Source organism: Dermacentor silvarum, chromosome 1 (genome assembly GCF_013339745.2).
Source record: "Dermacentor silvarum isolate Dsil-2018 chromosome 1, BIME_Dsil_1.4, whole genome shotgun sequence".
Classification (NCBI taxonomy): domain Eukaryota; kingdom Metazoa; phylum Arthropoda; class Arachnida; order Ixodida; family Ixodidae; genus Dermacentor; species Dermacentor silvarum.
Genome location: NC_051154.1, coordinates 222,315,408 through 222,331,862, shown reverse-complemented (window position 1 = coordinate 222,331,862; position 16,455 = coordinate 222,315,408). Strand labels below are relative to the sequence as shown.

Genomic DNA, 16,455 nt, shown 5'->3' with positions numbered 1-16,455 from the left:
ATGATCTCTATGTACATCGACGTCCAGCACAAAACATGGGATCGTATCCTGCCTTATGTGACCTTCGCGTATAATACCGCCGTACAAGAAACAACGCGCTTCACACCATTTCGCCTCGTCTACGGCCGCGAAGTACAGACGATGCTGGACGCTATGCTTCCGTGCCACGACTCCGAGCACCTAACTACTGACGCCGAAGAATTTGCTCAGCGCGCTGAGGAGGCTCGCCAGCTCGCGCGGCTGCACATCGGTGAGCAGCAAGTCTCCGATGCACGGCGCTATAACATCCGTCACCGGCAAGTGCGCTACAGTCCCGGAGACCAAGTGTTGGTGTGGACCCCTGTTCGCCGCCGTGGCCTTTCTGAAAAGTTGCTCAGCCGGTATTTTGGCCCATACAAAGTGCTGCGCCGCATTAGTGACGTGAACTATGAAGTCGTTCCAGACAGTGCGGCGCAAACACGGCGTAGACAACCACCTAGCCCTGACGTCGTTCACGTCGTACGCATGAAGCCCTACGTTGCGCGTTCGTGATTTTTACGCTCCCATGTGCACCCTATGCGCTTACCTCTCTGTTTCTAGAGACGTAGAGAACTGTTTCTAGCTACGCTGCTGTAGCTATCACTGTGTTCTGTGCTCGAGCATTTTCATTGAGCGTGTTTTTTTTTTGTTTTTTTTTTGTTGTTGTTTTGTTGTTGTTTTTTTCTCCTTTCCCACACCACTTCTTGAGCATCGAGGCGATGCTCTTTCCGAGGAAGGGGGGAAATGTCACCTGTAGTAGTGGGAATAGGGCAAGCGCAGAGGCGCAAGAAGAACGAAGTGCGCGTGCTAACCGCCCCGCTCGATGGTTAGCTCTCGCCGCCATTTTCTCCAGAGCCCAGCTGCTCATAAATAAACGTCGTTAGCCCCCTTTGAAGGCGCGTGGCAATATTATTGAATTTTGGCATAATATGTGCAGATTTTGTGCATCTCGGACTCTGAACCAGCATAATGATTTGCTATTTTAAGATATGCAATATGACAGTAGCTAAACTAGTATGCGCACTAGTGCTCTTCTATGCTCACATATGGCCTTGCCTTTGACCAAGGCCACATTGGTTATTATTTTTTCTTTAGCAGTCCACATGCACTTAATTCTGTGTAATTAAATGGGCAGAGAATGTAAGTATTTGCAGGGCGTGGACACTTCTTAAAAAACTGAAACATCACACACAAAAAATAAAAACAGTGTGGAACTGGATTTGATAATAAAGTTTACGTTCTTCTGGAAATTCATAGTGGTGCAGGACCTCAGAGTGAAGAGTTGGAACTGGCAGTAGTAGGACAATACAGAGAACCTGGTTTGATAGTCTTGCTTATCATTTATTTGCAGGCTCGCTCGTGGTTCCTGGCCATTGGGTTCACGCTGTCGTTTGGTGCTATGTTCTCAAAGATATGGAGGGTGCACCGGCTTACGACAAAGTCCAAGTCCGAAAGCAAGGTATCTTTGACAAGGAACTGAAAAATCCCCATTACGAAGCAGCAGGAGATATTTGTGCAACCATTTGAATTGATGTTTGCTCGGGCAATGGATTTCATCACAAAGAAAAAAGTCTAATTTACTGCAGGCAGTTGCCTTCCATGGTACCAACTTCTTTTAAATACCAGGGTTCGCACAGCCCCTTGAAATCCTTGAATATCCTTGATATTGACAGTATAAGTTCAAGGGCCCTTGAAACTACTTGAATACCCGTGGGCTCCTTGTAATCCTTGAAAATCCCGTGGGATTTGTTCCGCTAGAGGAAATTAACGATGTACCTCCGCAAGTCATGCTGATATTTAAGGCCCTTTCGCTTACGAATGCCCATGAAAACAAGCTGTGTTGACTAAAGGGCAACATCAGGAAGTTTCGGTTTTAAATCTCGCAGCCCCTACGTCGTCTGGCAACTAATATGCATTGGAAATCCAATCCAATGCGAGACATATCGCTCGCTCGGCTTGCGTATAGTGCCTAGAATATACTCTTAGTGTGCCGTCCACCGAGAGTCTCCAACGCGGGACGGTGGCGCGGGCTGTGATGCCTGCCGCCGCGGGCCACCAGACGGCGATGCCTGTCGGCACCATGCTAAATCCTGCGGTGTTCGACTCGCGTTCGTTTGCGATGCGTTGATTGCTACGCGTCGATTGCAATGCTTAGTTCATTTCTCGCCTTGCTGCCGCTTTCGTTGCAGTCTTTTCTTATTGTGAGTGGGTTTTTTGCATCTATGTGTGCACTCGTCTGTCTAAAGAAACTTTGAACAGGTCGCGAAACCGCGATTTCCCAGAGACGCGGAAAGAAACGGCTCATCTCATTACCCAGCGCGTCCGCAGACCCCGAACGTATTGCGGATTGGGACAAGCACACAAGAGGCAGATCGCCGGGCAAATGGGGAGACTCGCGTCGTGTCTTGCCTGAAGTCCGCCCATGTCTCAGCATGGTCCGGCACGATGATGATGATGATGATTTATTGGCATCCCCTTTGAAACGGGGTGGCGACAAATAGTCACCTAGCCTGCTTGATTTAATCAGGTATACTACACATGTTCTATATCTAGCATTTTTGTATACCTTTTTCAAAAATTTGAAAGTCTCGAAGTGCAGCGCACCAAGCGGCCGGCGGCGGCAGGCATCACACTCGGTGCTACCGCGACACCCGCTCTCGGCACACTAGTATGTGTCTTTTAGGTACTATAGTCGGGCCGTTTGTCGGCCTCGTGCGCGCCATTTCAGTGAAGTTCGCGTTTGCGTTGTGTGTTTACTTTGACAAGATGCCAGGCGGGAAGTGCAAGTTTCAGCCTGCGTGGCTGCAACATACGGGCTATCGTCACTGGGTGAGACCGGAACCAAGCGATCCTTATCGAGCAATGTGCGCATTATGTCAGAAGACGGTCGACATTGCAACGATGGGGGAATCTGCCTTGAAGAGCCACCAGAAAGGCGAAAGGCGACGAAGTTTCCGTCGAACAGTCAAAGAAAAAGAAGCGGAGATAACAGCTCTTGAAAGAGAAATTAATGCGAAAATAGGGCTCCTTTCCTAAGTCATGTGAGGAAATAAAATTACGCTAACACTCCTTGAATTCTGCCTTTTTGCATCCTTGAAATCCTTGAAATGTCCTTGAATTTCCAGCCAAATATTGTGTACGAACCCTGAAATACAATCCTGGTCATAAGCACTTCTGCTTTTTACGTGACAAATGTAGTCATCATTGGAATATAGTTTCTGTTCTCTTTATTAAATCTTTCTTATTATTAAATCTTTATTAAAACATCCCTATGGTAAAGAGTGCTTTGTATGCACCATAAAGCAGTAGGTGCCACTTACTTACACTTTGTGATGACCAGGCTGCTTAAATACTGTCGGTAGAGACTATATCACTGATTTTGTGAATGACCCTCTTGATGAATACATGTAACCAATTAACACGTATGTGTAAACCTCAACATAGAATGTTGATTTTGTCCATTAAACTGTTAAATGCTGCAACAAACTTAAGTTAATATTGCTTCATGGTTGCCTAATAAGAGCATTTACTCATTCAATGTGTATTTGAATAGAAAATTAGGGTTAATTGGGTCTTAAAATGAATGAGGCAACAATACTGAAATGATAGTTTTCGTCACGCATGCAGAACCATGTACACACCTAATTATAACGTTTTTAAACAAAGTGAGCATTGTCAGTACTTTACCCGCCATGGGGATGTAGTGGCTGTGGCATTGCGCTGCCAAGCCCGAGTGCATGGGATAAAATCTCGGCTGCGGTGGCCGCATTTCGATGGGGACGAAATGAAAAAACGCTTGTGTGCCATGCATTGGGTGCATACTAAAGAATCCCAGTCATAATTAATCTGAAGTCCCCCACTACTGTGGGCCGCATGATCATATCACGGTTTTAGCATGTAAAACCACAGAATTTAATTTTTAATTTTAATTGTCAGTGCCACGTGGCTGTTTGCTGGTAGGAAATTCAAGAAACATTACCAGCAAGGCTACAGTGTCATGTCCTGTGTGCTTTTCATTCTGGTCCTGCATCATTTTAGCGCTACTTGAATATGTCTCAATCTTGCATCTTTATTACAGGTAACCAAGAGCCTACAATTATCATTCCGCATACTTATGATATCAAACGAAATTGATACTATGTTATTCATATGTCAGTTCCTATTTACTGCTTGTAAGTAGAAAGTCAGGTGATCACACTTTGTACATTAAGAGGTCTCTATTTTATCTGCTAAAAATACTGATAAAGAACATAGAAGCAGACATACTGCTGAGGTTTTGCGGGTTCTAAAAGCAAGCATGTACTAGAAGAATTGGTAGAACCACGCTAGGGGGCAGCCTGCTGAATAATTCAGCTCAGCTGCTTTTACGCTTGATGTGTTGGGTGCCTTGGTTTATGCCTAAAGGATGAATAAATTAAGGCCATAGCACTTTTGCTTTTTGCTGTAAATTACTTAAAAGTTGTCGTCCTTCTTGGAAATGGTGCTGCCGAACTATTGGGTGCTAGTGCTGCTTATATGAAATGTGGTCCATAAGGCAGGATGTTCAAGAGATTCTGCAGTCTGCTGAATAGAGCTATGCCAAGATATTACAGTGTAGACCACTTATAACGTAAGTTGCTGGAGTTGTGAATATCTGCACTATAAGCGGTACTGCACTATAACCAAAACTACGATTTTCAAGCCCTGCACGTATACAAAACATGTAGACCAAGCAGCCGCGCATATCCAAGAATTGAAGCGTGCGACTGGGGTTTTGCATCCGTTTAAATTTACGAACGTTGAAAGGTTAATGTCCAAGTACCTATGATCTTCGCATGAAGCAAAGTAATAATTTTTAAAAATGTCTCAGTTTCGCCCGAAAGGCGAAGCATCAATTGCGATAGCAAATTAGTAGAGAGCTATAAGTGTAGGGATAGTAGTTTTATCGGCTGCTTAAACTTGACACATTCGCTTACTAACTTAATTAACAAGTGTGGTGTCAACGCGCACAAGCAAACATGAATGGACTCGATGACCGCAGACAACCACTGTCAAAACGCGGGCGTGGGTAAACGCGGCCGTTGCAGCGAGTGAAGCTTGTTCGTGCGGTCTATCGCTTCAACGGAAACTGAGCGGCATAAGCACAGCGCATACAAAGGTTAGAGCCGTGTGAAGATCGCTAAGATACGGTGCGCGCGACAACACCGACAGCCGGCACAGGCGCGAACGCATTTGTTGGCAGAGGAGAAGTCGCCGCCCTCCCTCTCTCCCACGCTGCCTTCCCGCTTTGCTCCTTTCGGGTGGGAGATTGCGTCGCCAGTTACCCTTGCGCCCGGTTGCAAGATACGCATTTGGTGCCACAGCACAGCGTCGCCAACCCCTCCCTTCCTCCCATACCCCCACGGCCTTTCGTGCGATGGAAGTCACGTTTGCTCTCCATTGTGTGTTCGTTCTCTGTGAAGGCGCGCGTCCCCTGCGCGCTTTCATTTGCACATACGACGCGCGGCGATGATTTGATTGCCCTTGGACTCATGCTCCACGTCTCTTGCACCTCCTCCGCATCGCCCTCGTTGATCTCCTCTCCCATCGGTGGGCGCACCTCATTGAGAAGCGTGCTCACTACCGCCCTTGTTGGCGAGATTTTCCCGGGGAAGCCGCATTATAACCGGTATTTCGTCTCACGTGGCTGCACTGTAAGCGGTGTGCATATACATGGAGTGCTATGGGAAAATTAACGGGAGTCTGATAAGACCGTACTATATCCGGTCCTGCACTATAAGCGGTTACGTTATAAGTGGTCTATACTGTATCAACTGTGCCAGATGTAACACTGGAGCAGCTAACATTGGTGTAGAAAAAGAAGTGCTACAGTTTAACCTGCTTATAACGAACCTCCATAGAAGCACATATATTTGAGACCTTTACGTAACGAAGTGGCAGCGGGAGACCCCCTCGAAATAACCAATTTTCCCCGCCGACAACCTAGAGATTTTGCCCCAAATTTTGTCATCATTTTTGCGCGAGCAGCATTGTTTTCTGTAATGCTGCTGCTGTTAAGTTTTGATTTTGTACTGGAAAGTTTCTCCAAGTTTTGATAAATTTTGATGTCGTGCAGAAAGGTAAAGTATTTGCTTTTTAATGTTAATTTCAACACTGTTAGTTTTATTTTTCAGATGTATAGTTTTGGCATTGTAAGCTTGTCGCATAGGAACATTTCCTGTTGCCCCTGTCAAAGTGCAATTATCGGGTACAGACCCCGTCAAGCCTTTTTTGGCTTTTAGCCTGTGCCCCCAGCATTTTGTACATGCTATAATGTACCATAACGCCGAAATAAAAGGAATGAATGAATGAATGAATGAATGGAAGCACCTTCTCCGCCGCGACAGAATGCGAAGCGGCGGCGTTGCGCTTGGCGCGCTCGAATTCACGGCGACTGCGAGCCGAGAGCGAGCGCACGTGTCCGTGCGTGCGAGCGTGCGCGAGGTGGGCCTGCATCTTTCGACCTGGCGATCTTGCCGCCGTGGGCGTGACCTTTCCCCTTCCCTTCATTCAAACCTGATCCCACCGCTTGCTGCAGCTGGCCTAGCCCGTCAAGCCGGCACTCTCCTTTTCCAGTTAGTTGATGTTGCCAAAAAAAGAAATTGTTTCTTTTTTTTTTTTTTCAACGCTCTGGCAGCGCTACTCTTTGGTTACTGCGCAAGTCTCTGCGCTTCACCTCACTAACTTGACACTAGGTGACACTATACGACGCTACGACGCCCTCGTGTTGCTCGCTCTTCATTTCCGACGCCTCGTGCTTGTGTGAAACGACACGAGTGGACGCGTGTTGAGTACGACCCTAAATTTGCGCTACCATATCGCCATCGGCATTTCAATATGGCCGCCTCCTACGTACTTTGAGCCTAGCTCCCGTAGCTTCGACCATGTGCTGTAGTACGTGTGCTTAGGCATTAGTCTACCAATTTAGTTAAACAGCGAATGTTTACAAGTTTATACGGCCGATAAAACCACTATCTTTACTTCGTATAGCAGTCTGCTAACTTGCTGTCGCAATCGATGCTTCACCTTTCGGGCGAAACTGGGACTTTTTTGTTCATCGCAGCTTTAGTGTATTGGGAGTAAATCTTGAGTGATAGTGGTATTTCTGTATGAAAGCATGAGGTGCGCGGTACTGTAAAGGATTTTTTTTTCCTCTCTTTTGGTCACGGAAAACGGGTGCGCGTTACAATCGAGGGCGTGTTAGAATTGAGTAAATACGGTAAGCGTTTCTTTTTTGAATCTTGTGCCGAACCTTCATATAACAAAATCCTATTTATAACGAAGTTTTTCGCGAATTTGTCAAATTCGTTATATCCAGGTTTAACTGTTTAATAAAGAATGGGCGCTCGTAGAGAAAAGAAAAAGAGGATGACGTTCGAGCGGGCCCTCGGTGTTCGAGTCAGTCTCTCGCGGTTTTAATATTATTTTGGTGCCCAAACCCGGGATTGAACCAGGGACCTTTAGATATATCTTAGCAATGTAGAAATATCTTAGCAAGGCTGTTATTGATTCAACTTTGCTAACAGAGCAGGGAACTTGCTCTCTCACGACGCATGCAAGAAGTCCAGTGCATGGCACATATATAACGTAACCATTTGTTGGGCTCTCACTTCCTTGCTGACATGAATGCACATCTGTATATTGCCTAGGGCATCGAGGATTTGTCTTTTTTGCGTGGCTGAGATTCGTGATGATTTAACTCACCATAAGGTATGAAATAGAAGAAAAAATATATCTCATTGTGGCATTATGTTCAGAGCATAGTTTCAAATGCAATGTTAAGTGCTTTCTCGAGCCATAATGGCATTAAAAAATTATATTCGTGCAAATATACTCAGTAGAGAGAGCATGATAGTGACTTACCCAGAAAAGCAAAAATATGTGTAGTACTGCGAACATACTACCATCAATGCTGTTATCTATTTATTGATTTGCAGCTTTTGAACTTGAAGCTCTCTTCTCTTTGGGACGTTGCCTACATTGTGGATATTATAAAGAAATGCTGAGTCTTGCCTCTTGCATCTCGGACATGCAACAAAATGACATGTAACATTGTTGCTGGGCTTTCTTTCTCATGGGATATTTCATCGATGACATACATGCAAGAGTGTACTACACAGCAGATGGCTAAGCCTTTTTCTCGGTTTTTGAATGCTCAAGAACCTCTTGAGCAACACAATTCAACTTATCTGTAAAGCTCAACAAGCTTTTCTTATCTGCATCAGCTCAGTATATGGCATTCAAATGTGACTATAACTTGCACTAAGCACTTGATGCAGCAGTCCCATAGTGCAAGTCTTATGTAGACAGTTTTGCGATACTGCCACTATCTGGCAACCTTTGAGCACTCCTTCTCAATAGCCCAAATGGTGCACGTACCCTTTGCACTATTGCAAGAAACACAAAATCTTTCATGTTATGTAGGGCCTGTCATTCCAGCGCGTGGAGAGCTGGAAGCTGTATGGGATGGTGGGCGGCCTCGTGTTGGTGGATGCAGTGATCCTGTCTGCCTGGCAGCTGGTGGACCCCATGCAGCGCCACCTCGAAGTCTTTCCTCTTGAACCACCTGCCCTCTCTGATGAGGATGTTCGCATTGAGCCTGCCCTCGAGCACTGCGAGTCACGCAATCATGCCATATGGCTCGGTGCGTGTCGTCTCTTGTGTTGGTTGATTCAAATGCAGATGTATTTTTGTGATGCCTTGCTAGTTGTCTGGGAGCAGCAGTCATCATGTCCTTTTCCTTTTATCCTCTTCTGGCTGTACGTAAAAATAATAATAAAAGAAAACGCATATGTTTCCTGGAAAGACTGTACACCGGTAAACTTATCAACGTGTACGAGGGCAGATAAATACATGTGGCTGTGTTGAAGATAGCCTAGGAGCAGCTTTTCATATACGCAGCTCTGTCAATATTTAAGAAAGAGAGTTAATCCAGCTGTTTAGGTCAAAGAGACTCCTGCTCCTAGATAATCATGTTCCCATGCACTAGCAGGGTCTTCATCACCCATCTCAGCAATACATGGGAGATAGAAGCGCCTTTTGCTTGTGTATGTTCATTCACTTTTTTTATACTTAGAATAAGCTAGCACACTGGAAATATTCAAGTACATCTGCAAGGAGCCAATAAACTTTTTTCAGTGAGAGCTCCCAGGCCACCATTGTAACTTGGACTAGACTGTGTGGGGGCACCTTGCTTAAGGCATTAAGCCTTTGAAGGCGGTGATCAAATGTTAAAAAAAAAATGCACCTTTTCGGAATGGTGTGCCGCCTGGCATCATTTCGGGGTGCTGCAACTAGAGTTCCTCAATGGGCCTCTTCAATTATCCGTAACTGACAGTCCCAGACTGTCTGAGACGCTGCATATGCAATGCTCATTGGTAGAGAGCACTGCCTCGGGCAGTCCGGAATTGTCAGGGACGGATAATTGAAGAGGCCCAATGCTTTCCTTGTTCCCCGAAAAGGAGCGCATCGAGGAACCCTAGCTGCAACGTTCCGTGACTTCTAGAAAAAATTCTAACTGTGCTGGTGACCCTCAGCTTCCGTCAAAACTCTTTTTTCTCTTAGCTTTATGGTGGCCGCCACCGCGATAGTTTGAGAGTATTCCCGCTTTGCCTAGTTTACTGCTGCATTCTCACGCTCGCTCTTGCCTGCTTTATAATTGGCATTCTTGCACATGTCATTTCGAGTTACGAGTGTAGGGCCAACTGATTTCCACCTTGTTTCTTATTAAAGTGTAACCATGAGATGCTTGCCCGCAAGGCTCTGCCATAGGCATGTGATTACTTTATTTACAGGCAGGCGCTCGCTAACTGGCAATACTACTGCACGTTCATCTCATTTTGCAAGACGTGCAAGTATTGATGGAATCTCGTCTAGAGATCTAACAGTTGATTACTACAAGTTTCACAATTGCTTTGTTTTTCTGAAGGGTGTGCGCCACTGAGTTTGCCTGTGGGAACTCGCACGGCATGCCTCGCTTTCACTATGGTCACGCATGTGTCCCTGGGGCCGTGTTCTCTAATGATCCACTTCATTTTGCATTCTTTCTCTACATAGAATGGGTAGAGGAAGGTAAAGATGCAGGCAGTGGTGTCACTGCGATCTCTATCAATTCAGATGTTTAAAATCTAATAATAAATCACGCAGTTTATGCAGATCGCTAAAATTTGGCCCTTCACTTACCCTGCCAACTGAGTGCCTTTGTACAAAACTGTCAAAATCATTTCAGGGTCCCTAAGTTTTTCACACAAGCAGACTGAGCTAATTTTCTGCATCCTTCTTTTTCTCTTTTTTGCCACAGGCGTGATGTACAGCTATAAGGGCTTGTTGCTCATATTTGGCATCTTCCTTGCATATGAGACGCGAAGTGTCAAGATCAAGCAGCTCAACGACTCGCGCCTCGTTGGCATGAGCATATACAACGTTGTGGTGAGCACCTGAAGTTTTCTAGTACTCAGGTAGTCAGTCGAACCAACAATCTCTTAAATATTAAGAGAATTCGTTCTTGGTTTGTCACAGACCATTAGTAAGGCTAAAGTGCTATGAGGGTGGAGCGTATGGATTGATATGTGGTAATGATGCATCACTTCTCATGCATTTATGTGAAATATGCGAAAAGTTATTCTTATGAGTCTTTGTAACGCTTGTTTATGTGGACAAGTTTTTCAAGCTCATCTGGTGCAAGAAGTGCACTGTCGAGGGACTTCAGCTAGATGTGCAATAGTGAAGATTGTTTTTTCTGTGCCGTGTTGTATTTGTTAGAAATTGTGCTCGTGTGGCGCATCGAAAAGGACAAAGTAAGATGGGCTCGTGACCGACAGAATGCGTATGTTAGGCTTGTAACGTTGCATTCACCATGTTTGGACGGCTTAGTGCTCTGCACCAATAAACCCTGCAGAAGTGTCTCACCCACAGTATTTATGATCTTCTGGCACTATGCAAGAGCTGTCTGCAGTCAATAGCCTTAGGTTAGCGTTTTCACCAAAATTCCTAAGAACTGAGCATCTGCCAGAAACTGGTTCCATATTCATGAAGCTTCTCTGAAGCTGAGACTACTTATGCTCGCTGGCTTGCTTCTACGTGCTTATACGCTGTGGGATCTCGCACGGGCTCTTGGGACAAAGGAACGACAACACAGTAGTGCAAACAAACAAAAAGGGCATTTATTTCGCCTTTCATACACTAATGCACGCTAGCCGAATTACTATGCATAAAACATTCACATGGGTGCACCGCAAGTCAAGGAAGTTCGACTCACCGCGACCGGATAGCGAGCAAATATGTTCGCCCCATGCTATGACACCATCGCCTAGTCGTTCACGTGTATGGTCACGCGAACGGTGGCATGTTTGAACGACCCGTGTTCATCCATATTGGTGCCCTGCACCTAGCCACGTGAGACAGTCTCGCAAAGCGTGGATCGGCGCACGCGCGGGACGTCCGCATCTCTCGCCGACCCCAACCCGAAGAGGAACAGCCTTCTCCCTTTTGCGCCCGCGGAACCCCCCCCTTCCGTCAGGTGGCGTTAGCAGCGCAACACTAGCATCGTCTCTCGTAATACGCAGCAACTCCGCCACCGTAAAGCTACGCGGTGAAGCGTGTTACAGGAGACGGGGGCCATGCGGGGAAAACAACATCAGGGGACGAGTGATAGTCGCGCATCCCCATAACGCCACTCGTACCGAACAGGGAATGGCGGTTAGCATCTGCAAAGGACGTGCAGTAGCACAAGCTCACTCCTGGCTACATGCCTTGGCAGACGTTGCTTTGGATTGAGCTTAACTTATAATACTTAAAAATGCTTATCAAAGTCTTTAAACATATTTTTCTTTTTTAGTTGTTTTCAAAAACATATTTGTTTTCTTTTTAGAGTTGCTTTCTTTTTGGAGTTGTTCCTTACATGGCGTAACCCCAGAAAAAAGCCGATATGCACCACACTGTAGCTGCTATGGCGAGCCCTCTCGCTGATGAGATGCTCGTGTAGCCGCATTCATCGATTGGTCTCTGTTGGCCATGTGGCATCAGGCGCATGGCAACACAAGCCAGGATAAGTGCCCATATCTGACTGGTGCAGATGTCCATCCCTGCACGCGCTCCTCTGTGCCCGAGCTTTCTTGCAGCAGTTGGTAACATGCACACGCGCATAGATGCGACCTGGCACACACAGGCAAGGCTATGTGCAGTCTGGGCTTTACGTAGGAGAATATATTTAATTGGCCAACATTGAAACGCCAGCCACTCAAGACAGTGATACAAATGATAGCAGAATGATCGCTGCAGCAATGACCAATCACACATGTCACTTACTTAAGAGTTTCTTTAAAGGGACACTAAAAGCAAATACTAAGTCGGTGTAGACTGTTCAAATACCATTCCAGAAACCTCGCTACGCTTGTTTCGTGCCAAGAAAATGCTTAGTTTACGAGAAAATTGCATCTGAAGGGTCCGGATACCTTTATCGTAATTAAACTATCCTGCTACCCAACCGGGGAGTGGTGACATTGCATACCCCATCAGCACCCTTTGCTGCCGTCGGTGAGTAAAATGGCACATGACAGGTGGCGGTACTGTTTTTTGCACAAAACACGAACACGCGACCACGGAGAAACACCAAGCCAAAACAGAGTGGTGGATTCGCTGCTGCAGCTGCTTTTTGTCAAGTGGAGTAGACCATTCGGGCATCCCACGACATTACATGGAAGCGAAATTCTCTGCTACTTGCAGGTTGTGCAAGTTTCATGAGCCAACAAAACCAGCGCAGAACTACGCAATAACGAAACTACTGAAACGCGAGAGCGCAAGTGGCGCAGAGTCGAGCTAGAACGAAACCTTTCGACCGCCCGCGTCATCAAATGTCATGTCAATGAGTTCTTTTTTCTAAAAATGAAATAGAGCTGGACCAGTAGCATTTTCTTTCGTTTTATAATGCAATACAATGATGTTTTTATGCTAGTGATGATTACTATTGACAGAATTTAAATGAAGAGGGCCTTCGTCATCGGGCAAGTACTTGAATGTCCCGAGGGAGTCTCTAATATAATCGTCTCCTGCATTTACCTCTTTCTCGATTACTAAGGTTCTGTTCGCGATAGTATTGACGCTTTAGAGATTATCGAGCACTAATTTATCGCTTTAGCTTGACTTAGTATTTGCCTTTAGTGTCCCTTTAATGTGGGCTTTAATGTGTGTTCAAAGTACCATCCCTGCTAAAAAAAAGTGATCGAAAACGCTTATTGGCCACATTGTCAATATTAGTCTAGTCTAGTGCATTTCATTCCTGCATTACCTTAGCTTTTGCAGTTGAACTATGCTGCAATACAATTGGTGTCCTTCTGATAGTGTGGTGCCTTTACAATGCAGATGCAACAGCTTTTTCCCAGATTTAGCATTATGTGCCACAAGTGACCTCTGTGGTGTTATATCTTTTCGCAGTACTAGAAAGTAGCAGTTGTGAAAACATTATCTGAACTGCGCCGCAGTCAGAAAGAGAAGAATCTGATTTCTTACTTAAGCTGTGGAAGTGTGATACCTTTTTTATGGAAATGCCACATTTCACATTCTGCTCTGTGTTCTATTGGGGTGTAAGTCAATGCAAAGGGTCTGAAATGAACTTGGCTGAAATGAACTTGGTAAAGGTGTGCAGGAAGTATAACTTTGCCACAGTGTGTTTGGATCTGCTGTTTTGACAGGGACTTAGAATCCAATTCACTGAGTGATTTTCATGTGCCCATTTACTGAGAGTGCAGTTGCTATTTTCAGGTGCTCAAAATTCTTTTTTTATTTTTCCTCTTTTTATTTTTTTTAATTGTAAGCCAAGCAGCTTTGGTATATGTTCAGGTATTTATGTAGGCCTTTGTAAGCTCAGATATTTTTACAAAAACTCTGAATTGGCTGAGCTAGCATTCTCTTCATCATTTAATACTGTTTCTTGATCAGTGAAACGTTTCATGTGCTTGCCGTACATGGGTAAAAATGAAACATGCTTTCGTTCATGTGATAAGTGCTTCACTTCATAGCATTGCCTGCATAACAGCAGCTACTATAGCTTAATAAGCTGTGAGGTATGTATGAATGGGAGGTGATGACATGCTGTAGCTTTGTAGAATAGAGTCCTTGCCAATGCTCCTACCTTTTCTTTTTCTTTCCACACCTCTATGACCAGGTGCTGTGTCTGATCACGGCGCCAGTCACGCTGGTGATTGGCAGCCAGCAGGACGCCACCTTTGCGTTTGTCGCCCTGGCCATCATCTTCTGCAGTTTTCTCTCCATGGCACTCATTTTTGTACCCAAGGTGCGTGCAACTTGTAGTGTGAATTCAACAGGAAATTGATAAGTATAGCATTACATGTAGTCATAACTGTTGGCAAGAACACTTGTGTACATAATTCACATGCTAGTAGCAGTAACATGAAAGCAAAACTCAGTACATGCACTTACTTAATAGCCCAGATTGTGCAATAAAATCTTGAATTTCGAGCATTTTAAATTTTGTAACTAGTGAAATGCATGGAGCTGCTATCATGCTTTACCTGAACATGTAACACATGCTTGTAGCAGCATAGTTAACAAGCGCAGGCTATATTAAGTGAGCATCAACACTTCTAGTAAGAATAACCAAAGCAAGCTAGCACTGCGACTGGTAAATTATAGCATCATCTCGATCAGAAACTTTGAGATGCTAGCGCATATCTTGATAAATACTATGTCAGCGGCAGCAACCAATATTGTTTTGTGTGGTGTGGCCTGCTCCAGGCTATCAGCAGGCACAAGTGCATCATGCACAGACTGGGGGGAAAAAAAAAAAAAAAAAAAAACACCTCTGCTTGCCAGGTGTACCATTTGTTATGCTATTCTCAGCTTGTGAGTTCTGGTTTCAGTTCAGCTGAGTGAAATTTCTGTTTTGTTTAGTGTCAGTGCGTAGTTTGAAGACCCCTTCCTTTGTTGTGAGCAATAGCTTATAAGTAGGAGGGCTTACTAAAAGGTTTCATTATCTCTTGGCTTCATATGGTTGTGACTAACAAAAATCGGGCCGCTCAATTCCCCTTCTTCTCGTTAAAATTTTCAGAAGTGCTTCAGAAGTATACTGAAGTATGTTGGTTGGTACATAGCTGAAAAATGCAGGAACAACGCAGATGATGGAACGATGTGTAATGTAAACAAACAAGACAAGCATCTGTCTACCCTTGACTATGTCCTGTCCTTTCTGTAAAATGTTGCCTTGCACCAAGCATTGTTCTACAAGTTAGAAGCATCATCAGTCACTCAAAGTCACTCAAATAAATATAGCTCCTGTGCAACAACAGCTTCTTTTTCCTTCCGTTTTACACTTCCGAGCTATAGATTAAAGAGGAGCAAAATGGGCATAGTCTTGAAAATACCTTCATTTTATTTATTTATTTATTTATTTATTTATTTATTTATTTATTTATTTATTTATTTATTTATTTATTTATTTATGTGTGTGTATGTGTGTGTGTGTGTTGGGTGTGTGTGTTTGTTTCACTTGATTTCTTGGATTAGCAAATTAGTTTTATGATATCAATGTAAATTTAACATTATTTTCTTAGCTTATTTGTTTGTTCACACTGTACTGTAGTGCTTTTAAAGAGTAGGCTTTCTTGAGTATTCAAAATTTTCTATTATTCAGTTGAATATTTCATTTAGTGTTGAATATTGATATTTGGGAATATCGAAGTACTTGTGCAAATGAATATTATAATTAGCATGCACGCCACCAGTGGTTTTAGATTCAATGAGTAAATTGCAGTGGCATTGACAAGGCATACAACGAGATGTCTTTGTGTGCTGACTCCAATTTCATAAAGTAGAAGAGGTGGACTGGAGCCCTAAAACTTGATATATTACCGGAAAAATTATATTATGTACCTGTATATGGTTAGCTATGTGCCTCATATCTAAAGGGACCATAAAGGCAAATATCATGCCAGCGTGGACTTTTAAAATGCCATTCCAGAAACCCCACAGCACGTTTCATGCCAAGAACATGCTTAGTTTAAGAGAAATTTCCATCTGAAAGTTCCGAATTCCTCTTGTACAATTCAAATCGCCTACCACGAGCGAGGAGTTGTGATGTCGCATATGCGATCACCGCCCTTTACTGCCGTCAGTGAGTAAAACGGTGACTGACAGCTGGCGCTGCGGTTTTTTGCATAAAACTTGACAGCATGGCCAGAAACCGAGCGAATTAGGCACAGCCAACAGCATCTCAAGACATCACATGGATGCGGCATTTTGTACTGCTTGCAGAAATTCGCTGGTCTCCTAGAAGTCCACGCGGCGGCCCGCCTGTTACCACATGATTGCATAACAACATGACAGCAGCCAGTGTGTTCGCTTCGATCCAAATTTGCTCTTGCTACTTGTTTCCTCCGTGAGAGCATGAAGTTAATGGTACAGTAT

The 16,455-nt window shown here is 44.5% G+C and overlaps 1 protein-coding gene across 1 annotated transcript; it reads left to right on the top strand.

Moving 5' to 3' along the window:
• The first annotated feature begins 1,291 nt into the window (after window positions 1–1,291).
• On the top strand, window positions 1,292–14,921 carry LOC119437370 (gamma-aminobutyric acid type B receptor subunit 1-like). The gene is made up of 5 exons (XM_037704403.2): window positions 1,292–1,477; window positions 8,461–8,680; window positions 10,337–10,464; window positions 14,198–14,326; window positions 14,913–14,921. Exons 1-5 carry the CDS (start codon window positions 1,418–1,420, stop codon window positions 14,919–14,921), a joined length of 546 nt encoding a protein of 181 aa, XP_037560331.1. The 5' UTR covers window positions 1,292–1,417.
• The last annotated feature ends 1,534 nt before the right edge of the window (window positions 14,922–16,455 follow it).

Bases quoted from the DNA above. Each gene is read 5' to 3' on its own strand.
- LOC119437370 (XM_037704403.2), top strand. From the start codon at position 1,418: ATGTTCTCAAAGATATGGAGGGTGCACCGGCTTACGACAAAGTCCAAG. The intron at 1,478-8,460 runs GTATCTTTGACA...CATGTTATGTAG, and splicing joins AGTCCAAGTCCGAAAGCAAG to GGCCTGTCATTCCAGCGCGT. The intron at 10,465-14,197 runs GTGAGCACCTGA...CTCTATGACCAG, and splicing joins TGAGCATATACAACGTTGTG to GTGCTGTGTCTGATCACGGC.